Genomic DNA, 26,758 nt, shown 5'->3' on the forward strand with positions numbered 1-26,758 from the left:
ATTATGGAAGCAAACTGTGAATTTATCTATACTTATCTATTTATCTATAGTTATCTGTTCTATTGTGATGTTAAGGTGTAAAATATCTAAATAATTTTCCTTGTAATGAAGTTTACAGTTTATATCCCTGTGCACAGGTTATAGTAGCTGGCTATAAATGATGCACAGTTTATCTAGTTTATCCATCAGTATCTTTTTACAGGAACAATAATAGTGTGGAAAAATTGTCAGAGTTATAAATAGATAGAGGTGGGTATTATCGGATTGTAGCCTGCTGCTAACCCTGGCTAGCACTGCTATAGCAGTTTTAGCATTAGGCGCTAACCACAGCACTAGCTCTTTTGCTCTTCAGAGGTGAGTTTATCTGTAGCCTGCTCATTTACCGTGTTAAAACAAGCTATGTGGGACAAACCGCTAGCTAATATCAACCTAAACATTTGGTTGTGTACTACTGTCGTTTTTTTTTTTTATTTTAGCTAATGTAAAAGTAAAGTAATATGTGGATTTTTTTTCTAGGATGTACTAGTACAGTAATTCCATTGCACTTAATTTAATCCAGCGTTGACACCTTTTGTGCCATTTTTTGTTTGTTACCCTGTATATAGAGTTTTGTGGTAGTTACAATCTACATGTTTTGTCTCTGCACTAAGTGGTGTTAGTTGCAAGTTTGTGTTAGGGATGACTCATGCTGAAGAGAAATGTAATGTCTAGTACTAAATAAAATTGATGCACGTATAATTATTAATTCAAAATCTAATATAATTGAAAAAACTGAAAATATAGATACAACAGTAATTCAAGTGTTCTGACCTTAAACTGAGAGCAGCGGTGAAATTCTTCCGCCACTCTCTCCTGTAGAAGTGTTCTGTTCTGGTTGTTGTAAAGCAGGTAAACAGTGAGCTGTAGAGTTTCATTCGGCTTCAGGAGACTCACACACAGTTTAGCCTCAGAGCCAGACTCAATCACCGCAGGAAACGTCACCATGAAAACACTGAAGACAAAAACAGTGTTTTAGATGATAACCAGATTCAGAAGAAGTGTTAAACATAAAATTAAGTAAAGAAGCAAAGAGAACTCCACAAGCACAGACTGAACTGATTGTTCAGTATTCATAGGCATCAAACACACCAGTCAAAATACAGCATCTCAGTAAAGCTCCATGAGTTCAAATCTTTTAAAACACTTAACTATTAGAACTAGATTTTTTTTAGTAACCCAGTTTCCCCCCTCTGGTTAAAAACAGAATTTACACACCTGTTACTTATCTATATCTATATGAAAGCTTATTATTGCAAATCAGCAACTGATATAAATGTACAGTGAAATTTGTGGACTTGATATGAACATTTTCCTGATCGGTGCAAAACAGTAGCAAAGTATAAAGCTTATAGAAACCACAAAACTGCAATGTGTTCAAACAAAGCTCTATAACTATAAACAAGAAAGACTAAAACTAATTATTAAAAAATAATAATATAACTTTTATTTTTTACAGATCTGTTGAAATACTATTTATTGTTTTTTTTTTCTTCACATAATTTATTAAATAAAAATAAAATAAGAAATGGGGACTTATATGTAATAAATTATATATATATATATATATATATATATATATATATATATATATATATATATATATATAAATAAATACTGTATAAATAAATACAGGTTATTTCTGTAAGACTTTTGATGCACATTTATGGTAAAACACTACAGAATAACTGAGCACCAGTCAACTTAACCATACCAAAAATAAAACCAGTGCCTCAACTCTAATATATTAATAACATTTACACAAATACAAACGGATTACTTACGGTCCTGAGGTCTGTCCATAGGCAGAGAGAAAGAGGAAGCAGGCTAATAGTAGCCTTTTGCTTACATGAGTCCCACCAACAGCCATAGTGAATGTTTTATCATCACAGACTCAGCTGGCTTTTTAAAAGAACAGTCAGCCAAAACAAGGTCTCTGTAAATAAATCACATCAATTATTAACAACATTGTCAACAACAAGTCCTTCAAACATCTGATTTACTGGAAAACTGGCATAAAAAAAAATAATAACCCATTTTCATATGCTTTTCATTAATTGCTTTTTCTGAAATCAAATGTATTAAGTAGGTTTTTCCTGCTTTTGTAGGAGAAATTGCCTCATTGGAGTCAGGATGACCACCAACCCACCTTACCTACAACTGGAACACCAGCATTTAGTAGAATAGCCCTAGGTTATTAATGTAGCCTAAACTGCCTCATGTATAGATTTCTGGAATACAAAGATACGTAGCTTTTTAGCAAGCACGCTGATTAGTGATGTACACAATTTACAAAACATAGTACAGTAGTCCATACAACATGCAAATAACAAAACAAATTAATACATACAGTACCTTAAAACATATCACTTCTGCATTCATCTTGGAGAGTATGATCCTTTTGTAGGGATGTTGAAATCATCTGGATCAAAATGTGCACTACATACACGGTAATCTTGCCATCAAAACAATAAGCCACTGTTTCAAAGTTGACTCCTGCAGAGGTAGCCTGTGAAAATCTACGACTTGTATAACTTTATTATAAAAAAGTAACTTTTTATCTTATTGCCGCATCCTGTAAAAAGGCACAAACACAAACTATTCTGTCTTCTCTTTATTTTATCTTATCCTCCGTCATACCAGCTAAAGGTTGTAGTCCATACACTGCACACATCCCACCACTCCTTTACCTGTATAGCATGTACTTCCATCAACAACAACAGCATTTTTGATTCATGTCACTAAGTAGTTAAATCTTTTGAGCTAAGTTTAAGCTATTTGTTATATGGTGCTCTTAATTCTCACATAGTTGATCACCAGATATTTTAAGCAACAACTGGATTACATTTTGCAATCTGCTCCTCGTTTTAAATGTCAGCGCCCTCAGAATCCTACCAATAAAGTGTGGAGCCACGTTGAGCTTGTTAATAGTGTAAAATTCTATTCTACTCAACCTCCTCTATGATGTATTTTCTTGCTTATTTTTATATAATGGTCAACCCTCTGGTCTCTGTATTTTAGGATATAATAGCATTGTCTGTATTGCTGAGTTTGACTATAAGCTGACTGAGTTTTGCACTTTCTCTTGTAATACCACAATATTATACAATCCCAATGTTTTGGCAGCTTAATAAGGAATAAAGGTTAAGGAAAAAAAGGAATTAAGGACCAAATTAGCTTTTAGATCAAGGTTATTCACCTTCCGTTGACAGTTGTAGTTTAACCCAAAGGAGCCCATGGTGATGTATAAGGAAAGTGTCAGAGACCTTTAAAAGATTTAAAAGTTCCTTACAGCACTCTCTCTCCATCACTTTTAATCACAAAGTTCCTAAGTACCACATACTGAACTTCCTGAGAGCATCACTACAGGACAGTGTGTGAATCTGTGTTTGTTCCAACCCTTTAACCATTCAAATGCCTAAATTAAGGGTTTTTATTCTATAAAGTTGGTTCTGACACTATTTCTATAACAAAATGTTAAAATACAGGCTATGAAAATGTCATTGTGTAATTATTTGTTTCATGTGTGCACAATGAGAAACAACATGAATGAGGTGCTTACTGAATTTATTTGATTAAATAAAGCTTTTTATATTTGCTTTGTTTTCTAAACTTTAGTTTCTGGAAGAAATATCTGATCTCCAAGCACTTCTTTCATTATTAAAGATGAATAAAGATCATGACAATGATTAAGCAAGTCAGAGTGTTCATGCTGTTTCTGACCTATCTACTCAAACAAGTAAATCATGTAGTACTTACAACTTTAGGAACAGCAGAGGAGGATCTGAAGGCAGTAGTTTCAGTAATCCTGATAGTCCTGATTTATCTCTTTATCTGCTGTCTGTATTCTTCTCTTCTTTTTCTTGTTTTTTTTTATTTATTTTTTATTCCTTGTTGTTTACAGATTAAAGCAGCTTTACAGAGCGTGACCGGACTAAACCACTCTTAACACAGAGAGGGATTGTACTGGAGACTGGGGCATTACAGCACAGCCTCTGTATGGAGCGCCTATAATATCAAAAGTACTGCACACCGCTAGAGGGAGCCCGTGAGTTAGTCCTCAATGAATGGGGGTGAATGGAGATAAAAGGCTACAACCTTTAATAAAAATAGTAACGTATTACTTTTCCATGATATTTATTTTATTTTACTTAATATATTACATTTATTCCTCAAAGAAAATAAAATATATCTGTATATTCTTATGAAGTCAAAACACAAAAGGGAAAATAAACTCAATATTCAATATTAAATAGTCTGTTTACAAACATGATTTTAAAATCAATAATATCATAATTTGATATCAATAATAGTCCTCTAGTTTTTAATTTTCTTTTTGTTTTAGATACTTTTAAAACATTTGACCCTATGTTGATGATATATATATATATATTTGTCCGTTTTTTCTCCAGTGAATGCTAGCATTACTGCTGCTGTGAGTTTGATGAAACTCCTCATCATTGAGTGAATCAAGAGATCAAACTGATCATATAAGATTTTAGCACTGCTGTCTTTCCACTGCTTTCTGCAATAACTTTCAATACTTCAGTACATTTTACAATATACTAAAATAAATACAAAAATGTTGAATACTTTAGTACTTCTACTTAAGTGTGATATTTAAAGAAAACATTAACTTCTACTCAAGTCACTTTTTTGATAGAACACCTACTTTTACTCAAATCTGGGACTCTTACTGTACATGTCTGGTGAGCTGATGGTGTTACAGCCATAAAGGTTTATAACAGGAGTTTAAAAGCTTAAGAAACTATACCTGCGGCCCTGAAACATTTCAAATGATGTGGAAATAATACAATATTCAGCATAAAATGATCAAGCATTTAAAACTCAAATTTTGCTCCATTGGCCAATAAGAACTAATTAATTACTCTGTTGCGCCATCTAGTGGTAAAAAAAACCTCAAGAAATTCTTGGGTGCGTATTCTGCTCTCTCGGTATTCTCTAAACTTGACTCCCAGTGCATCAATCTGGCAGGACATCCTGGGTCTGAATAGATGAATGGGTTTACATTAAGCAAATGAGCATTTTTTTTTAGAGTTTGTAATTGTTTGACAAATATAATGCTGAAAAAAATGATAGGAATATACCAGGCCTGGGGATTTGCCTGGGTTTATAAAGATCCCAAGATCAGAAGAGGTTAGTTTTTATGCCTCTGTCCCAGGCAAGTAATAAATGACTATTTACACATATCTGCAGCAACTTCAGCTTCATCCGATCCAGGGTTGGACTGGGCATTACATTCAGCCTTATACATGTAACCACTGTGAGTAACACTTAAAAATAACCAGAATGAGAACAAATACTCAAGAATTAGATTTTTTTTTATTAGACAACAAAACTTTATCCAATATCACTTAGCACAATCCTTTATTGAGTTTACCTGTTAAAATCCCTTAGCCCCCTATGGACCATAAATCAATCATTATGTATATCCAGCAGTGTATTAGACACATCATACCACCACTTACTTAATTAAGTGGCTTTAAAGCAGAGAAAGCTGTAGAATATACTGGAGCAGGGTTGAGAAACGCTGCTCTAACCTGACTTCTGTTCATTTGTAGTTCGTAAGATTACAGTAAGACCACATGTCCTGAGTAAATAGAGGGATTCCAGACAAATCCATTTTTTTCTGACATTTAACGTTTATATTAACTTCTGCCAAAAATAATTGTAAGAATTGACATGCCGATACATAATAATAATATTATTTTAAATATTATGTGATAAGTGATCCGTCTTTGTCATATGTAATGAAGTGGCTAATGAAAATGCACCTGACTTATGTGGACCAATGCACAATTTATATTTTTAATTCTTTCAGCAGCCCACACACAGAGTAATTGTCCCAGTACTCCCTGACTTAATGGCCAGCCCATCCCTGGTCCTAACTGTAAACCTTATTTTCCTCCTTCATTGTCTTACTTTTAACAACAAAATAGCGGCCTGTGAGTTAAAGTTTACATTTATTTTACCAAAAATACTTAATAAGTAAAAATGACTGGCACATGGAAGATAATCTTTCTGTCTCATATTCTGAAGATGCAGGTGTGAAGGTTTACACACAGGGGGAGGAGTACTCGGTTTCAGACTGGTCACCTGAATAAAAAAGACGTTAAAATCAGTAAATAAATTCAACACATTTACAGTAATCGTGTCAGAATCCTGAAGACTAGAAAACTCTTACTTGGTTGGTAGTAATCATATACTTTGATCACAGCTGGTTTGAGGTTCTTCACTGGAAGAACCTGTTTAATATGTAGCTGATAATGTACAGGACTATTTGTTGGAACCTGATGAACACACATCAGACACAATACTGTGAACATGCAATAAAATCTCTTCTCATCTGCAGTAAAAATTCTCAGAATTTCCACAAGATTTTCAATCAGATTTTTTCAAATATGATTAATTATGTGATGAATGAATGATTGTTAAACTGAATCGTTGTGTGTATGAATGAAAACAAGAACTTATACGTATTAAACTGGTTTTCTTACCTTTTTTAAGTACATGAGCACATGGTCATTGTTGGATTCAACCCGCTCCACAAGTGAGCTGTGTCTTAGCTGAGGAAACAACATGATTACTTCTCTGCGATTATGTAATCAATATTTGAATGGCATGTAAATCCACATAGGATCCCATTCATTTTTTGTAATGCACACCTATTCACACCATTTCATATCTATTATCTTAGGGAATACTTAGGGAATACAAATTCCCATTTTTCCTCATTTATTTTCAACCCTACTAAATACTAATCTCATTTCTGTTTGACACCAACAAAACTAAATGTTTTCCTTCCTTCTAAGTTCTAAATCACAGCCATATTGACCCACACTTTGTTTATTTGTAACTTTTTTATCTCTCGTTTCTGCCATTCGCTGCCATTCATTTTCACACTAGACCAAGCCATAGGATTACTGTGTTCTGACAGCCAGCAAACTTCATGTGTTCTGTCAAAGTAAATAAATAAGCTGTAATTTACACACTCCTCTTTTTGTAATTTTTCATCTGTTATCAAACTGTGTCTACTTATTCAGGGCAGGTCTCCGAACTCTAGTCCACAGCCATACTGACACATTCGTACCCATCTGCTTGTTGTTTTTTCATACCTTTTTTCTTTCATTTATCAGTGCAAACATTTTGATTTTTTTTTTCAGGAAAGGAACATTTCTTGTGCATCTAATTTAGTTTACATCTGTATATCAATAAATCATAATTAAATTAGTAAATAAATGTAACATTCTTGACAAAAGAAAAACTGAACAATGTATCTTGTAATTTCTATACTTTTAGAGTTTATAGGTTATCTGCTTTTTTTGGCATTTTTTCACATTTTTTATTCAGTTCTTTACATAGTGTAAACTTTGTAATGGTCAACACTTTTTTGCAATAAAATCTTTTTTTTTATATAACATTAACTTCTATTAACAGTTTTATTTGCTCATTCTGGTAAGTCTTCTTTTTGGAGATGCAAGGTTTTTGCATGATAGTCATTGTATGTATATGTATATATATATATATATATATATATATATATATATATATATATATATATATACACACCACTAATACTTACCTCATTGGGATCTCCTGTGAATCCTGATAGAATTTTAATATCCACAATGACCATATTAGTGCTGTTTAACTTCCCATTATATCTAAAATATAAATAAAATAATGAATGAACAGTTGTAGCCATCTGTTAGTTAATTACTCACAAAGTTAAGATTGATCCAATATAGAAAATGGATATTAAAAAGATAACCCAAAAATTAAATAAAGTAAAACAGTGCCTTTGTTCATACTTCAATAACAGCGGTAAACCACCAGTGTACATACTGTAGGTTGTAAATAGAGAGCCTTTGGGTCATGTTTGGCCTTCAGGACAAGGGCAGTATATTGATATAACACTGCCTATAGTTACCAGAATATTCAAATAGTTTCAAGCTACAGGTATTAATTATTTTATCAAAAAAAAAAAAAAAAGAATTAATTGTGTTTCATTTAACATTTTGTTTTCATCAAACTAAAACTGAACCTAAAAATGTATCCTTACTTGACTGTGAAGTTGACAGACAGAACATGTCCAAATGACTTTGTGCAATTTCCATCAGCTTTAGCCTCGATGCCTAGTGTACGGACTTCATTAGGTGTGGGGATATTATAGAACAGTGACATCTGCAGTTAAGAGATCAAACCACAGACATGACAATAAACAGTCAGACACCATGGCTGAAGTTCCTTCCTGAAATGCTGAAGAGATCTGCATAATGATATGCAGATGCATAATAATAATTTTGCTATGTATAGGCATATGTTTGAGTAAAATGAACATTGTTGTTATATCCTATAAACTACGGACAACATGTTTCCCAATTTTGAAAAAAAAAAATTGTCATTTAGAGCATTTCTTTGCAGAAAATGAAAAAAGGCTAAATAAAAAAAAGATGCAGAGCTTTTAGACCTCAAATAATGCAACAAACAAGTTTATATTCATTTCCACGCATCTTGGCATGTTCTCCTCCACCAGTCTTACATACTGCTTTTGGATAACTTTATACCACTTTATGCCTGGTGCAAGAATTTAAGCGGTTCAACCTGGTTTGATGGCTTGTAATCATCCATCTTCCGCCTGATTATATTCTAGAGATTTTTAATTTGGTAAAATCAAAGAAACTCTGCATTTTTAGGTGGTCTCTTTCTTTCCAGAGCTATATTGGTGACTTCTAGAGACTTTTTAATATTTCTTCAAAGTCCAGAAATGCATGTAAGTGTGCCCTTCAGTTGTAGGAGGAGCACAAGAGCAAGATAACTGATTCTTGCCTAAAACATCTGTGAGGAAGTTCTGCACAGCTGTTTTTAGCTACATGAGTTTCACTGACCTGCACTGAAGCACAAGTAGAGCCCTTCACTGAAACACTGTATTTTCCAGGAACATTTTGTAGGGATTTCTCCTGGTACAGTAACTTGTTATTCTGATTCACTTCAAAGCTGTGAGTCTCTTTATCTGCTGACTGCACAGTTACTGTGCTGGAGCCGTTTGAGCTGTACACTTTGGTGGAGTACAGAGCCAGAGCCTGGAGGGCCACCACTGTGTCCTGATCCAAAGACAAACACAATGAGGAATTAAACACATCAACATGACAGCACAGGCAGGTCAGAACACAGACTGAATGGTAGTATTAGTACCTGTGTGGAGGAGAAGCCTCCATAGGGATTCTGCTGCCTCACCAGCCAGCTGACAATCCTGTTAGCATAGCCCAAATCAGCATTAGAGAGTTTATCTGTAGAGAGAACAGCTAACAACACGTAGGAGCTGATCTCCACTGACAAGGAGTCAGAGTCTTCAGTTGCTGACCGAGACCAGTGAAGACGACCATCTGCAATTAGACGAAAACAAGAATTATTGTTAAAACAGGCTAATTGGCCTACAGATTATTATAACACCCTCTTTCCATGATTTTTAAACATGTTTTAATCATTCCATACCTCCTACAATTGCAACAGTATCCAGTTTCTTTAGCAGCTGCCCTCGAATTTCATTCTCTCCAGCCAGACTGAAAGTGTAGGCCAGCAGAGCTGATGCATAAGTGTGTTTCAGGTGTTTCAGGTCACCAATAGAGGATTTTATACACGATAACCCTTTACTTACAACAGGATCCTAAAAAAAAAAAAAAAAATGGTTTAAATATATTCACCAATTTCTATTTATGATGTTTTAATTCTAGTTTTCTTAGCAAAAACCTTATAAAAATGCGTTTATTTGCTTCTGAATGTATAAATAACTGACGAATTAGCATACTTTGCTATGAATCTCTAAGATGAACTTTTTTCACAGTTACGTGAAGATGTTCAGATGCTATACAAAAGCATATTGACTGTTCTCAGAAGAAACCGGTCTAATGTCGGAGAGTGAGAACTCTCTGCAATAAACTCTTCAGTTGCATTATGGGATTTTCCTGCATATTAATATTGATGCCAACAAATTCTGTGTGATCTCCTGGAAATCAAGACTGTATTTTGCCCTCAATTGTACACTTTTTGGGAGCAATCAAGTCAAGTTTTTTTCATAGTGAATCAGTTTAGTTTAGTTCAAAAACAGGTAATATAAAGGGTAATATTCCATATGACTTTATTTCTTATGATGGGCAAATGACTGGAAGACAAGCAGAGGTAAGGTTACAGGTCTCATTCTTTTATTGGTATAGCTAATCTTTTATAAACTAACTGCTAGCTGTGGTGCTCCTGTCAACTTCTTTCAAGATATAATATAACATAACTCTTATTATGTTTACATAATTGAAGAAAACTGCAGTGCTACCTCTGCAATAGGTTAAGGCTACGATGTAGCATACACTGCTTAGTGGCGAAATAGAGAGGAAGCTCAGCAGGCTGGCTACCTCTGCCCTTGCCAAACAACAGACCTGCATAGCTGCTCAACTGATGGACCACAATGGTTGAAATAAGCAAACAGTATGATGCTTTTTTTCACTTTCCTTGCAAAAGGATTCCAAATGAATATAAGACTGTAGTTTTTACAGGAAGATAAATGTCTTACCTCAGCTGTATGTCCCAGTTCAAGCAGTGAAGCAGTGATGTAAGCAGTCATGGTCACATTATCATTTACACCACCCTACAATGCAATGTTTTGTTATTCAAAATAAAATATACAAATTAATTTCAGTAGTATATTTTTAAAAAAGGTACAGTGAATCTACTGTATTTTCTGCACTATAAGGTGCACGTATAAGGTGAAAACTGTTGTTCAGAGCCGAGTATTATTGGCCTGTAGCCTGCTGCTAACCCCGACCAGCACAGATGAAGCAGCATTAGCTGCTAACCGTGCTAAGCGCAAGCTCTTTTGCTGTTCAGAGGTGAGTATTATCAGCCTGTAGCCTGCTGCTAACCCTGGCTAGCACTGTTGGAGCAGCATGTGCATTAGCTACTTAGTGGAAATCTGTAAATCTTAGCTTACTGTAAATAAACGGAGGTGCTTTTCTCACCCAAATAAACAGTTTTTAGGAGATAAATCTGTGTTAATTTGAAAACGTTTACTTAAAACTTAGCTTAGCTTTTAGTTACCTTCACCACCACCCAGCTGCGAGACCTGCTAAATTAGATTAGAATACATAGCGACACCCCTTTTCCTTACTTGAGTTGCTAAAATAGACGTTTATTGACAGTGCACCTTATAGTGCAAAAATAGGATAATATAATACCTTCATTCTGTTGTTGAATAGTCTTCCTTGTCTAATATAACAGCCATCTGGTGTCTGATTTTCTAACAGCCATTTCTTTGCACTGTTAATGTTCTCTGGATCAATAAAGATGTAGCGCTGTGCTTTTCCAAAAGTTCTCATCACAAAAGCGGTTAACCTGGTAATAGAGCCAGATTTGCACTGAGTTGTAATAAGTTTATCAGAACAACTTACATTAACTGAAATGTTAGTTTAGCTGCATGTGTCATGACATATATAACAGGTATAAGAGTGTCTCACCATGTATTTCCCTGTCCTGTGCCAAATGTACTGTATGCTCCATTGTAATGCTTGTAGTTCAGTTGCCTCTGGTATCCTGTGGACAGTAAAATAACAAATTAACTTCTTCCGGATGGAAAGACTCCTTATGAAGAAATTCTTTACGAAGCTCAAAAAGTTCTCTCACCGCTCTTAAGGAAGCCAGTAGCTTTCTCTCGGATGGCTGGGGTCAGCTGTTCAGTGCTCTCTAGGTACTGAAGAATGTAGATATTGGGAGAGAGGAGAGCAATGTTTTGTTCTCCACAGCCATACGGCATCTTCAACAACCCATCAATATTTTGAAGGGCACGGCCCAGAATATCACCTGTAAAAAACAATATTAATAATTAGTAGTGTCAATCGATTTAAAAAAAATTAATCTGATTAATCACAACAATATTCTGTGATTAACTGCGCTTAATCGCATTTGTTTTTCTTTAGACTCAAATTTTTATAGTGGATATTTAAATGTAAATAAAATAATGAATGTAAGAAATGTAAAATGCAGTTATATGTATATTTGTGGTGTCAGTTAAAATAATAGTATATACACTTGTATGTTTGAGGGGAGATATAATCAACATAGGGTGCTGGAATAAAGAATGCATGATAAATTGGACTGTAAATGTCTCAGCTTGGTTGTGAGGATTTCTGAATTTAAACCTAATTTGATGAGTATACAAATCTCAGGGATGAGGATGTGTGTGTGCACACGTGTGAGTGAGTGAGAGAGAGAGAGAGAGAGAGAGAGAGAGAGAGATCTGACCGGGTCGGAGCTGGAGGTGTGCCGCTCAATCGTTCAGCCAGACAACAGATCAGTGCGGTGGGTGGAGGCGGGCAGATTACGGCGGAAATAGGGGTCAAATTGGTGCCTTAATTAACTTGTGTTCAAAAAATAGTAACGTGTTACTGATTCCAAATTACGTTTGAACATTGACAGCCCTATTAATAATCTATTCCTTTAAACAATGTTTTCACACATGGTGAAATAATAAACAGCTTAGTGTAGAAGTAATGTGCAAAGTAGTGTCTGGTGCTGACCACATAGTATATGGTTCTCATGACTAAGTATGTGGTGTTGATCACATAGTATCTGGTGTTGACCACTTAGTGCCTGGTGCTAACCAATAAGTAAGTATAACCAAGTGTGACACTCTTCGTTTTGGATTAAAATTTGGACTTACCAAGCACTGAAACAGAAGCTCGTGCTGAACCTTCTATCACATCTCCAGGAAGAGTTAGCTCCAGCTCCTCTGAAACACTGTTTCCTGTGAATCCAGTCATGCATCACATTCTTTACCAAGCTGCACAGTATTGAATGAGCACCTAGTACCTCATTAGTGTCATGAAAGTAAGGATATAAAAGTGCATAACTGACCTTGTGGACACAGCAACCAACTCTGGCTCTTGCTTTTCTCAGTTCCTTCAGCCTGCATTAGCAAATATATAGTTAAATCAAAGAAAAAGAATGAGGAGAATAATTGTTTAATCCATGAATTTCATCTAAAACCATGCATTAAAAGGGGCCTACCTGTACCAGCAGGCTTCGTGTGACTGTGTCAATGCGTCCTCTTTCAGGAACACTCACGATCTCATTGTCACACACAGTCTGTGACGCTTCTGCTGCAGCACTGACCGTCACGTTCAAGACCCCTATCACACAGCAGAAGATTCAGAGAGGAGTTTATTAGTGTTGAGAACAACAGAAATGTGAGATCATGTCTAAACGTGAGAAGCTTCAGAACTCTTACCGAGCACAGAGGGAACGAGGGTCCATCTGAAGGTCTTTCTACCATTTGCACACAGACAGGATGAATACTGCTCATCAGAGGAGGAGGCTTTTAGAGTGTAGTCTGAGGAAGGAGCTGGAGTCACTTTAACCTGTCAGGCAAACACAGGAGATCAGCTCACTGTGGATGTTAAATGATGAGAGACTGTTGAAGACAGACAGGGTGGATCATACAGTACCATAATGCACTTGGAGAGATAGTTGAAGACAGTGGCCTTCAGCTCAAACTCTTCTCCCCGGATGATGGAGTAGGGCAGAGAGAGCTCCAGGAAGAAGGGCTGGAAGACACGAAGCTGAGCAGCAGGAGCCACTCCCACACCTCTAGAGGACAGACAGAAAGTGTCCATCTCCCAAGTGGTGATGGTGTCAGGAACAGTGACAGGAACCTGAGCTGATCCAGAATCACTGTGGAAAAGCAGCGCAAACACTTACTGGTACCAACAGATATCTGACACATTGTGCATTTTTGTTTAAAACATTTGCATTTTAAATGATGCAAGGCAATTTAAATAAGCGAATAAATTATTTTACAGTATTTCATTTATATAATTCCTGTAAAATTATTATTCAGTAACTTTTAAACCAAGTGTCAGTTCATGGTAGTGATAGTGCTTAAAATGTTAAAAATAATACATACATCATTTAAATACATAATAATAATGTACAATATTCTTCAGCAACAAAGTGACTTTACTACATTAATCAATTAGCAACACCAGATCAACCACCTGAGATATCATAACAACTACCCAAAATCCCACTGTGGCTCCACTGCAACATCCTAGAAACCTTAGAAAATACCACAGGAACTGCATAGCAGAACCCCAGCAACCACCTTTGATGCCACAACAGCCAATTGGCAAATTGGCAAAAAATGTTTCACCCAAGTGGGCTTGTAGCAAATGTTTAGCCAGGAACTGATTAAACTTACTTTTCTTTTATTAATTTAATTTATTTCATGTAAGTTTATGTTTAAACATCAACAATAAAAAAACACACTTTATAGAAATATATTTGCAACAAATATATTTGTATAAGTTGTAACTAACCCCACTTCAGCAAGTTGCCATATCCAGGTTTCAGGAAAGACATTTCTAACAGTCTCAACAAATTCTTCTCTTTTTTCCATTATTACATTTGCACCGTGGGGGGAGTGTCTTGAAGATGATACACGGGCCGTTTCTTAAAAACCAGCACAAAAAAAATGCAAAAAATGTATTAACAAGTAGTATACTTTACAGTTGCAATTAACTTTATTCATACCCTCCCCTCATTGCAATCAGGTTTATTAGCAAAATTGTAATACATTTTAATATCTTAACACAACTAATATAACAAGTGGTTTATCCAAATTCAACACAAAATTGATCTTTTAATAAATGCAGTTTTAGAATGTTTCGGTCAACCGCTTCATAGCAAAGGTAATAAATATGTATTTGAGTAGAAAAAACTTGATGCACTGATGCATTGCCAGAGAACAGCTAGTTGAGCAGGCCTCTTTATATTCTAATATTAATGTTGTTGATGCTGTATTCTGCAAATGCCTTTATTAAATCCAAAGATTTTCCATGAGGTTCAAGTCTGGTTGACTCTGATGGCCATTTCAGAGTCTTCCAGGACTTCTTCTCTAATTAAACCTTGGTTGATTTTAAGGTACGCTTGGGATTGCTGTCCTATTGGAAGGTCCAGTGACGCCCAATCTTCAGCATTTTCAAAGAAGGTAAGGCATCTTGCAGCAAAGCAGCCCCAGAGCATCACAGATTTCTTTTCCGCATATATACACGCTGTGCACACTGATATCAGTGTCTCTGGCCACCAAATCTCACCGCAGGCCTGTTGCAGCCACTCAAGGGTTTTAGACCACCGACCTCCAAGTATCTGCTGCCAGCTGGTGATATCTGCCTCTTTCTGCCCTTAGCCAGTGTTCCTTTTAGATACTTTATGTTTACTTTTAGATCCTTTTCCTTGTTCGTTAAAGACCATGATCTCTTCTCTGAACTTTTGGGACAACTGTCTTTACTTTACCTGCTATATTTATTACATGCAATCAAATGTACAATTTGATTTTGGGGAAACTGCTTGTTATATTAGTTATAATAATATATATTAATAAAACAATAAAATAAATAATTAATAATTAAACATTATTTATTTTTTTGATTGGTTTGTAGCAAATGGCGGAAAATGTGTAAATTCTACATACTATAAAGACGGTCAAAACGTTCCCCATAGCGGCGGTGAAACCTTTCACCCTTGTAGACCAAACAGTGAGGAGCTTTAATAACCAGATTAGTTGCCATCTTTAGCCCAACGCTCTGCCAGTTGATGAAAAATCATTATTTATAACATTGTACACCAAAGCAATCTGTTTGATATAGCATGTTCTAAATTACATTAATTCACTTTCTTATATAAGTCACATATAAAGATTTGCTAGTAAATATCTAATAATAAAAACATGGATATTTACACAGGTATTTACACCCCATTTGACAAACATGGAGTTACCTTTATAGTATTGTAAACATGGTCTTGCCGTGTCTGCCGTTGACGTCTTGCCCACACGTTCCAACACTCTTGAGCATCTTCAGCATCACGAGCATAATCTGATACTAATTTCACTGGCAACAAATTGAAGACCTATGAAAACAACTGAACATATTAATTAAATTACTAGATATTTTCTGTGAAAAGTATCAGTATTAGTGAATTACTAAAGAACACGTTTGGGCTGAAAATTCAGTTTTGAACATCACCGTATCAGGATCCAGACGTTTTCCTGGCTCCAAGATGAACACACTCTGATCCACAGCACTGAGAGCACACAGTGAACCAGGCAGAGCTGAGAGCTGGAGAGAGTTTTCCTCACCAGGAACTGCTTCACTAGGAGAGAACTGCAGCGATACCTGAAGATCATGGATGGAAACATTTGTGATTGCCTGCAGGCTGAAACTAATACTTTTCTATGAATAGGATTAGCATAAGAATAAAATGTGCTGCTTTACTTTGTTTGTGAAACATTTTTCCACGTTAAAATTCTTGCTAGCAGCGATGACGTTCTCACTGGGCAGTACTCCATACACCAGAACCTGCACTACAGGAGCCATCTCAGGAATCACAGACAGTTTGAAGGAGACACTTCCCTCTAAAACCTTCCTGGAGTCTTTTACTTCCACTTTCTCATAGCCATGATGGACTATGACTCCTTTAGATAAAACCTGAAAAAGAGCCAATATCCTTATATTGTTAAAAAGCAGCAAACTGCAGTTCAGTTAGAGCTGTTTAAGTAAAGAAAATTAAGGTGTTTTTGATTTCATTTTACAATATTACTGCAGGAACTTACCATGTATATAAGGTCAGTGCTGTAATTATCAGTGGTTTCTCCAACAATGTAGTACTTTACGTTAATGGTAACTTCAGAATCACATGTAATCGGTTCCTTTATGCTCTCAATTATTAATTCACTGTACACTGGACTGTAAGGCGTGACAGGTTGAATGAGTGGTATACGCACTTCCCTATACTCAAATTGTGGTTTCCTGTATCCGCGGTGGTGCTTTTCCGGATAGACACTGGCCTAGAAAACAGTAACACAAGAACTGACTTTAGACAAAGACAGTGTACACAAATAATCAAAACATCTGCTTGTCATACCATACCAGCAATCTAATCTCTGTGTCAGGGTCAGCAGGTGCATCAATTGTGAAGCTGGCCAATCCATTATCATCCGTAGTAAGATTAAGAAGAAGTTTTGACTGCCAACTATAACCGTTTAATAGATAAACCTCCTTGTTTGGAATTGGTTTTCCACTGTGGGTTGTAACTTTGATCTGTTCATTGGTGAAAAAATGATTTTAAAGTTGTTCAAAGCAGTGAAAAAATCAGAAGCAAAATAATAATACATTAAGGAATAATGAATAATGTACACATAAAAAATATTATTTTCTTACTTTTCCTTGTATAACAGTGTCTCGTTCAAAGTGTTTTGGTAAATCAAGAAACTCAGCTTTACCAAGGATGAAAGTAAATTCTGTTCTTCCTGATTGGACCATGGAAATACCTAGAAAAAGTAAATATAAACATGTTACTTACTAAATAGTACTAATGTACACAATAACTAGATTCATTTCTTATTTCTCTATATGCAGTGTAGAGAGATCTATAACTGACTCACCTGTCCCTTCCTCAGTCATTGTAACATCAATATCAAGAGACTCTCTAAAATTGTGAGCAAATTCGGAACCGATGAAAACAGACATGTTGTATATATGAGATGCGCATCCATTCTCACTCATCTACAGGAAAAACCCAAAAGAAATTTTTAAGAACAGGAAAAAATTTCAGTACAAAGCAAAATCTATCATTTATTACTGTGATAGACTAATACGCACCGTTAGTGTTTCATACAGGCATGGTACACCCTGAAAATAGCGCTGTCTAGATTTCCGGCACACTTGTACCAGTGCTGTTCCGGGTACTGGCTGTCCAAACGTGTATCTTCAAAAATACAGGCATTTTTCATGTAACATCAGTATATGTGCACTTCAGACATTTGTGGTCCAGATCAGGGGTGACCAATCCTGGTGCTGGGGATTTACCACCCTGCTGGATTAGCTAAACACTAGGATCACTGAAATGTATAATCTTGAGGACAATACACTTAATTTTTGCTAAAATCTTTATCAGAGGGCTTTAAGTAGGTAACTTTTTTATGTAAATGCATGACAAAAGAGGACAGCAGTCCACATTGCTCCCTCTTTCATTCTCTCTCTCTCACACACACACACACACACACACACAGAGGGCCCTATCAGGGCCCTATCTTACACCCTGTGCAAGGCATGTCAAAATACACATTGCAATCATTAACCCTGCCAACAGTCTATTTTCATGCCTTCTGCCTGTGTCCTTTAAATAGCAAAGGTGTTTGTAAATAAGATATGTAATAATGCAATGTAATAATTTACTGTTGTCCCTTTTTTCTTTGTGTTTGAGTGCATGGATACTTATCTGTATATAAAGCATATGTGTATATTTTATATACTGTTTATCTTTGTAAATGTTATGTTTGTAAATGTGGGACCCTTTATTTTAATTATAGGTATTGACACAGTGAAAAAAAGAGAAAGAACAAAAGAAAGAAAGAGAGAGAGAAAGAGAGAGAGAGGGGGAGAGGGGCACAGGTAATCCATTTAAAAAGTTTATTTGAATCTAAACCTTTCAGGGAGGTTGATCACAGGACCAAGATTCGGGCATCTCTGGTCTATATATTTAGCAAACAAAATACGCTTTTTTTCTGGTTCTGGATTTCACCCCTGCAAATTTTCAACTTTGACACACAGGAAAGGCTCATTAATTAGGAATAATAATCTGGAATAATATGATTTACAGTCAGACCTACTGCTTTAAAGTTTAATTCTTTGTGATTTAATCTTAAAACAATCACTTACTTTCCACAAACTTCTATCTTCAGTTCCTCCTCACCAACACTGTGTTCTTTTGGAGCTTTTAATGTAACCTCAAACTTGGGCAGAACTAAAAGAGAAATTTGTGACAGATTATTTAATTACTGTCAAATAGAAAAGTATTGGCACTGCACTGTAACTTACCGTATTTTTTCACTGTAAAGTGGTGTGTGATCCACCTATCCTCAATTATAGCCTTTAGTGTGTACTGGCCCTCAGAAGCCTCAGAGTTCAGCTGGTGAGAAAGCTGCAGTATCAGGCCTGTCGAGGAAACATTCGTCCACTGCCCGATCCTGTTTTTATTATTGTCCTTGGTGGTTCCACAAAAGATGCATACATTAATTAATTTACTGTAGAACTGTAATAATTAAGCACTGTACTGTACGATGACTACATGCTAATGTCAGGAAAGCTATATATTCTGTGAACTGTGTGCTTTTACCTGAAGTATCAGAATGTACTGTGGAGAAGAGTAAAAATAAACAGTGTTATTTAGTTTTTTAGATTTGGAAATTATTAGAATTAGGTCATTAAGTCATTCATCACATTACGAACACACAGGTCTCCAGTGTCTTCAATACAAGAGTTAATGCAGCAGATACACAACATTCTAATGAGTGCTAGTTTACTTTGCACTCATTGCTGACACAGACATGCAAATGCACACAGCTTCTATAACCCCCGTAAAGAACTACTACCTATAGTGTTGGACTATATGGAGCAGATAAATATAAACATGATTCTATTGACACCATCCTTAATGCCAGCTGTGGGCTAAAGGAAAAACTCTGTGGAAATGTGTTCATGGGAATGATGTTGCTCCATCCAATACTTTTGGAACATCCTGATATCACAAAAGCTCTTCACTCTAAATACAATGCTCCAAAATCTAGAAGAAGCCTTCCCTGGTCAGTAAAGACAGTTACTTTTATTTAGTTGCCCTTTATTTTAGAAGAAAAAAATCACTTGAGCAGGTGATAGTATTTTTGTCTAATACTTTTGGCCAAAGATAAAATCACAATCTGCCTTAAAGTTGTTTTATAGCAAATACTTTGCTTACCTCTTGTCGCAGTGGGACAAAGTTAGCATTCATAGTGACAATTCTGAAATTCACTGTGAATGAAGAAGAAAATTGTAACTGTACTGAGTAATTTGGAAAACTGGATTTGAGTTATTAAGTAATTATTTGGACACAAAAAATAAGATACCAACACCTTTATTTTTGGACCTTTAGTCACGTAATTGGTAATGCATTTAAGATCTTTGTACAGTACTTGCATTGTAAACATTTTTAACTCCCTTTGTATATCCTCAGTGTTCCTCAGAGTTGGTGTTATTTGTTAAATCATGTGCAGTTTCTACTCCCCACAGTGTATTCTATCTCACAAAATGGGGCTTTGTGATGTCAAACCAAACATAAATGGAAATATAAGTACACATTTATTTACTGCTAGTTTGACATCATGAGGTCAACCATTGGCATAGGAACCGGGGGGGGGGGGGGGGGGATGGGGGGGACATGATATTAGAAACAGGTGGATTTGTCCCCCCCCCCCCAAAAATTATATCGTTTCACTCAGATCAGCTGTAATTTTTATGAGGAGACAGACCGGACCAATCACAGAGCCGGTTCAGGTATTAAGTCCTGCCTCTCAGTAGAAACAGCCAATCAGCTTGCTGGTTTTGTGGCGCGCGGATTAGAGGCAGTGTGCTGTTGGGGAAGCCCCTCCCCTCACTGTGAGATTTAGCAGCGAGATCGGGACACGCAGCCGCTTCAGCTGATCTTAAAACAGATCTGGATATACAGATATTTTTCTAAAAGAAAGGTAACGGTAGGCTAACCACTTGAACTGTGATGATATGTTTCTGATAGCTGGTAAAAAATACACGTCTTTGAATCAGCACACAGATTAAACCCACTGTGATTAATAAACTGCAGCTGTGTTAGTGATTTACCTTAACTTTGGAATTAGCTAGATTGGGAGTCAAGGTTAAAGAAAAAAACAGCTATATATGTAATGTTCAACTTGACCTGTACCTGATCAGCTAATCACTATTTCACTGTTAATTTAGGATTACAGGACTTACTCTAACCTATAATGAACGAAAATACATTTAGCTAACTAGTTATCTAGAAGCCAGATGTAGTGGATAGCCAGAATGTAGTACAGTACTTTGTTAGTAGTTTAAAGCAGTTTCTTAACCCTGATCACTGCCCTTAAAATTGTGTGTTTTCCAGCGGATTTAACTGATCAGCTAATAAACATTTCTTTATTGAGTTTACCTCTTCAAATCCCTTAGCTCCCTCTAGACCCTAAATCAATCATTATGTATATCCAGCAGTGTATATGACACATCATACCACCACTTACATTATTAAGTGCATTTAAAGCAGAGGAAGCTCTAGAATATGCAGAACAGTGTTAATATGCAGTAGAATATGTAAGGACAGGGTTAAGAAACACTGCTGTAACGTGACTTCTGTTCATTTGTAGTTCACAGTAAGACCACATGTCCTGACGTTTATAAAAATATCTATGAAACGTAAAGTTACATTCTTTTACATAAAGGACAACATCTTAAGAAGAGCTCTTAGTAGAAAAAAAAATAAAAGCGCAGGAGAAAATGTAAATATATGACAGAATTATAATGCCAATTCATAATAATAAGAATAAGAATAATAATAAACAATAATAAACAAATCTATTATTATAAATATTAGGTGATAACTGGTCATTTTTGTCATATGTATATAATTCAGACATTGTATGCATAATTTTTTCTAACAACAGTAACTGTAACGTGGAGTAACATGTTTAGGTTGTAAAATCACCTTATAATAATAATTTACTTTTAATTAGTCATTAATTAGTAATTTCCACAAATGTTGTTCTAGGAAACTGTAGGGTGGGCTTGGGTTCATATTGGCAAATATGTCCCCCCCCCCCCAATATCAAGCCCGCTCCTACGCCCTTGAGGTCAACGTTTGGAGAAAATCTGGTAGATATATTCATTAATCATTTTGTCCAGTATTTTTTCAACAATCCCCAAAGTGCATGAGTGCAAAGACATTGTGCATTTTCTTTGACTCCAATTCTTAATATTGATTGACCTAGAACCTTTTTTGCAGTTACTTAATATTGTAAATTGACTTTTGAGTCATATTAGTGTTCAAAATCACTATTTATAAAATTAGATCTTGTTTCGCCTTTAACATACAGCTCTGGATAAAAATAATAGACTACTTCAGTTTCTCAATCAGTTTCTCTAAATTTGCTATTTATAGGTATATGTTTGAGTAAAGTTAACGTTGTTGTTTTATTCTATAAACTACTACTATAAACAGCATTTCTCCCAAATTTTAAATATTTTTTTTTTATTTAGAGCATTTATTTGCAGAAAATAACAAAAATATGCAGAGCTTTCAGACCTCAAAAATGCAAATAAATCAAGTTCATATTTATAATTTTTTTTTTGGTGGAATAACCCTGGTTTTTAATCACAGTTTTCTTGAATCTTGACATGTTCCACCCCAACAAGCAGTTCAGCTTGGTTTGATGGCTTGCGATCATAAATCTCTCTTGATCAAATTCCAGAGGTTTTCAATTAGGTAAAATCAAAGAAACACATCATTTTAAAGTGGTCTTCCAGAGCTGTATGTAAACAATGATACCAAACACCTATTTTGATGGATTCAGTAGCTGTGAGTATGTGTGTATGGCCTGGAATAATTGGGTTCTAGCATTAAATCAAAGGAACAACATCTTTGAGAGGCCCTGATGTTAACCAATACGAAATCCTCTATAAACGTGTCTGGAGGATGATCCCAAACAGCCATATATCTACTCCTGCTTTTCAGGTCCCATGCCTAACCAATATACAAACACTTTTTTATTGTCCCTGAGATGTTGATACGTACAGCCAAGGGCGTAGGAGAAGGTTTGATATTGGGGGGGACACATTTGCCAATATGAACCCAAGCCCACCCTATAGTTTCTTAGAACAACATTTGTGGAAATTACTTTTAATCACAAATAATATTTTTTTTTCTGTATTTTGTTTTTTATTAGTTAACAAGGTGATTTTACAACCTAAACATGTTACTTCACATTACATTATGCAAATACATATACATATGACAAAAATGATCAGTTATCACCTAATATTTAAAATAATATAACAGATTTGGTTGTTATTATTATTATTATTATTATTATTATTATTATAATCATGTATTGGCATGTCAATTCTGTTGTATATTTACATTTTCTCCACTCTTTAAAAAAAATCCTACGCTTTTATTTTTCTATTAAGAGCTCTTCTAAAGATTGGTGTCCTTTTATGTAAAAGAATGTAACTTTACGTTTCATAAAGATTTTAATTATAAACGTCAGGACATGTGGCCTTACTGTGAACCCTGTTCTTACATATTCTACTGAATATTAACACTGTTCTACATATTCTAGAGCTTTCTCTGCTTTAAAGACATTTAATAAAGTAAGTGGTTGTATGATGTGTCTAATACACTGCTGGATATACATGATTAAACTCAGTAAACTCAGTAAATGACTGTTTATTAGCTGATCAGCTGGATCAGGTGGAAAACACAATTTTGGGTCAGGGTTAAGAAACTGCTTTAAACTACAAACATAAAGTACTGTACTAAATTCTGACTATCCACTACATCTGGCTTCTAGATAACTAGTTAACTAAATGCATTTTTGTTCATTATTGCTCACAGTAAATCCTGTAATCCTAAATTAATAAAGACAGTTTAAAAATGAAACAGTAATTAGCTGATCAGGCAAGTTGAACATTACGTATATAGTTTATTTTTTCTTTAACGTTGACTTCCAATCTATCTAATTCCAAAGTTAAGCTAACTCACTCACACATCTGCAGTTTATTAATCACAGTGGGTTTAAACTGTGTGCTGATTTAGAGTATTGTGTTTTTAACCAGCTATCAGAAACATCATCACAGTTTATGTGGTTAGCCTATCGTTACCTTTCTTTTAGAAAAATCCCCGTATATCCAGATCTTAATCAGCTGGGGCCAGTTGTTCAGAGGTAATCTGATCGGATTTTGGTTATCGGATTGGATCAAATCTGGAAAACGGGTTGTTCAAAAGGGAAAGAAGCATTCTGAAATCGGATCAGATCACGTAATCCAATCCTAGTTTGTAAATGGATCAAACCTTCAGTTTCTGTTGTTCAAAACTTTTCAGTAGGATTTGGATAACTTTGATCCAAAAAAACAGGATTACCCTGATCCCAACAAGGGGTAGGATTTCAAGGGGGATTTCAGGAAGTAAATGTGGTAAAACTTTAAAATCAAAGTTTTAAAGTAAAAAAAAATACATTTGTACAATTTAGTGTATATACATTTACTTCTATTTTGCACTTGACCTGTTTAACCGTTACAGTAATAAAGTAGACATTGGCTACCAATTAAGCCTTTTACTATAGTAACGTAAAAATAAAAACAATCTTGACCCCATTAAATAAACCCCCCAAAAGATTTCAATAACAAACAAAAATAATATATTAATTTTTTCATCTACGTCACTGTCATTCATCACTGTATATTAATGTCAAAGAAACATTTATCAGATATGAAGCTGTCAAAAATAATTTCGAACAATTGAAAAGAACACCAGAGTTTGTTCTGGTTCTTCAACAGGCTCAGGTGCATCATGAACATCACAGAGAGGGACATTGCGTCTGGTAGCAACATTGGGCAGGACAATACATGCAAGTGTTATGTTGCATGCTCCCTGTGGTTCGACTCGCAAATAGTTAAGGCATGCAAAGCGTCTCTGCAGAACACTCGATTGCTCGTATTGTTTTGCAATAAGCAGTATCTTGTTACTGCAAGAAAAGGAGTCATCAACCCCTGTTGGTTCTTCTATCTGTTTTTTACATAGCTGGTAATCCGGATTAGGTAATCCTGAAAACTGTGTTTCTGGATCAGGTTGATCCAATCCAATATTGCTTTGAAAAACTGGTTTAAAAGTAAGACAGATCACCTGATCCTGGATAGCAAAAAATGTGATTACCAAATCTGGATAATTTTGATCCGGATTACATTTTTTGAACAACTGGCCCCTGAAGCTGCTGCAGCCCGATCCCGCTGCTAAATCTCACAGCGAGGGGGCGGGGCTTCCCCCACTAGCACACCGCGGGCCGCAAAACCAGCAAGCTGATTGGCTGTTTGTGCTGAGAGGCGGGACTTAATACCTGAACCGGCTCCGTGATTGGTCCGGTCTGTCTCCTCATTAATAGTACAGCTGATCTGAGCGAAACGATATAATTTTTGGGGGGGACAAATCCACCTGTTTCCAATATGTCCCACCCATCCCCCCCGGTTCCTACGCCAATGCGTACAGCTACTCGGTTTTGTTATATATGTGGTTGTAGCTAGAATTGCATTGTATGGGCACATATTTCCAAGTGCAAAATGGATTTTATAAATTATTTTTTTATTTAAGCATAGGAAATCTCACCAAAATTATGAGCATATACATAACACAAAAAAATGCTGCAGTATCACTTTAAACACTATTCTGGAACTGGTGAAAAAGATTTATTAAAACATTATTAGAAATGAGAATGTACCTTTTTGGCCTGGATTGTAGATTGGCTTATCAGTCTGGATGAATGTCAGCGGTTTGTAAGATTTAAACACAACTTTTCTTGTCTCTGTCATCAGAAACTTTTCACCTTTGACCTCTACTCTGATCTCCTGCACTGACTGTCCTTTAATCTTTGGAGCCTGCAGAGATCACATTATCTGTTATTTTCTGTTTAACAGTGAATACATCAGAAATGTAATATAGATGTTTCCTGACCTTAAACTGAGAGCAGCGGTGAAATTCTTCCTCCACTCTCTCCTGTAGAAGTGTTCTGTTCTGGTTGTTGTAAAGCAGGTAAACAGTGAGTTGTAGAGTTTCATTTGGCTTCAGAAGACTCACACACAGTTTAGCCTCAGAGCCAGACTCAATGACCGCAGGAAACGTCACCATGAAGTAACTGAAGACAAGAAGCAGAAGTTTTAGACATGGACCATGAAACCAACACAAGGTTCTGCAGGTAGAGGGGGAATTGTATGTAAGGCTTCTTAGGAATTTTAAGTACCACTCAGAGAGACAATTAACACTAAGAAACTACTTTCACAATAACAAAAAGATAAAACTCACACAATGGCAATTTTAGGTTTACAGACTTTGAACTTGGGGGGTCCAGTGCAAAATTGAGGTGCAAATCTAACTCCCAAGAATACAACATTAGGATGCACCTTGCACAGGGTGTATAATAGGACCCTAAGAATCTTTTTCTCAAGAACAAATGTAATCTGCGCACAAAAAATATATTTTTACCCTTTTTTTAAATTCAGTTAGATCAAGAGAATGGCAATAAAATAAAATATTGTCTAGAAAGTCTATGTGTCATTAGTAGTGCAGACAGATATAGTCTTACAGAGTGCGATTAGCTTTGCAAGGAATCACAGAGCCTATATAATATATGGTCTGTGTAACAACACTAGAACATTTTCACCTTTTAATTTTTGTTAGGGTTACTCACGGTCCTGAAGTTTCTCCATTGACAGGGATAAAGAAAAAACAGGCTACTAACAATAGCCCTTCCCGTATAGAAAACCCACCGACAATCATGCTGAAATCTGGCCGCTTACACCAGCTTAAGATGTTAGATTGCCTTTTTAAAGAATGCTCTGCCCACGTACAAATCTCTGCAAACATTTGGCCTCATCAATGATTAACGCTTTCAGCGTTATATTTTGGCTACACTGAAATTATGTGTTTTTTTATATTGTAAAGCAGGCTTCTGCAGTAAAAAGTCTAAGCTTCTTTTCCTTTAAAAAAAATTACAATTACATACCCAATATACATAGGGTAAATGTGATAC

General features: G+C 35.6%; 3 protein-coding genes across 3 annotated transcripts in view; all 3 read right to left on the reverse strand.

Moving 5' to 3' along the window:
- The window catches only part of LOC103028185 (alpha-2-macroglobulin), a 33,720-nt gene extending 31,687 nt beyond the window's left edge, over positions 1-2,033 (reverse strand). The window contains 2 exon segments of the mRNA XM_049466953.1: positions 811-991; positions 1,821-2,033. Of these exon segments, the coding sequence (XP_049322910.1) occupies positions 811-991; positions 1,821-1,906 (267 nt within the window). The 5' untranslated portion in view covers positions 1,907-2,033.
- The window catches only part of LOC111192347 (zinc finger protein 883), a 48,514-nt gene extending 44,673 nt beyond the window's left edge, over positions 1-3,841 (reverse strand). Inside the window, exon 1 of the mRNA XM_022668890.2 lies at positions 3,796-3,841. The gene's annotated coding sequence lies outside the window, so the exon portion shown is untranslated. The remainder of the gene's footprint in view (positions 1-3,795) is intronic.
- A 1,519-nt stretch (positions 3,842-5,360) lies between these two features.
- LOC103029544 (alpha-2-macroglobulin) lies at positions 5,361-26,525 on the reverse strand. Its single transcript, XM_007236888.4, has 34 exons — positions 26,417-26,525; positions 25,684-25,864; positions 25,451-25,607; positions 19,894-19,946; positions 19,276-19,293; positions 18,978-19,143; positions 18,819-18,903; positions 17,760-17,865; positions 17,543-17,663; positions 17,319-17,428; positions 17,028-17,198; positions 16,712-16,945; positions 16,374-16,586; positions 16,125-16,274; positions 15,877-16,008; positions 15,572-15,683; positions 14,418-14,550; positions 13,548-13,773; positions 13,331-13,460; positions 13,111-13,232; positions 12,958-13,009; positions 12,764-12,847; positions 11,728-11,904; positions 11,562-11,637; positions 11,283-11,439; positions 10,622-10,696; positions 9,553-9,724; positions 9,253-9,443; positions 8,946-9,161; positions 8,120-8,241; positions 7,640-7,721; positions 6,555-6,623; positions 6,242-6,347; positions 5,361-6,153 (listed from the first exon to the last, which is right to left on the reverse strand). The coding sequence occupies exons 1-34, from the start codon at positions 26,503-26,505 to the stop codon at positions 6,113-6,115; spliced, it is 4,329 nt and encodes a 1,442-aa protein (XP_007236950.3). The 5' UTR covers positions 26,506-26,525; the 3' UTR covers positions 5,361-6,112.
- Positions 26,526-26,758: the final 233 nt, after the last annotated feature.

Source organism: Astyanax mexicanus, chromosome 18, assembly GCF_023375975.1.
Source record: "Astyanax mexicanus isolate ESR-SI-001 chromosome 18, AstMex3_surface, whole genome shotgun sequence".
Taxonomy (NCBI): domain Eukaryota; kingdom Metazoa; phylum Chordata; class Actinopteri; order Characiformes; family Acestrorhamphidae; genus Astyanax; species Astyanax mexicanus.

Bases quoted from the DNA above. Each gene is read 5' to 3' on its own strand.
- LOC103029544 (XM_007236888.4), bottom strand. From the start codon at position 26,505: ATGATTGTCGGTGGGTTTTCTATACGGGAAGGGCTATTGTTAGTAGCC. The intron at 17,199-17,318 runs GTAAGAAAATAA...ACCAATGAACAG, and splicing joins ACACTGTTATACAAGGAAAA to ATCAAAGTTACAACCCACAG. The intron at 12,848-12,957 runs GTCAGTTATGCA...CTGGATTCACAG, and splicing joins TTGGTTGCTGTGTCCACAAG to GAAACAGTGTTTCAGAGGAG.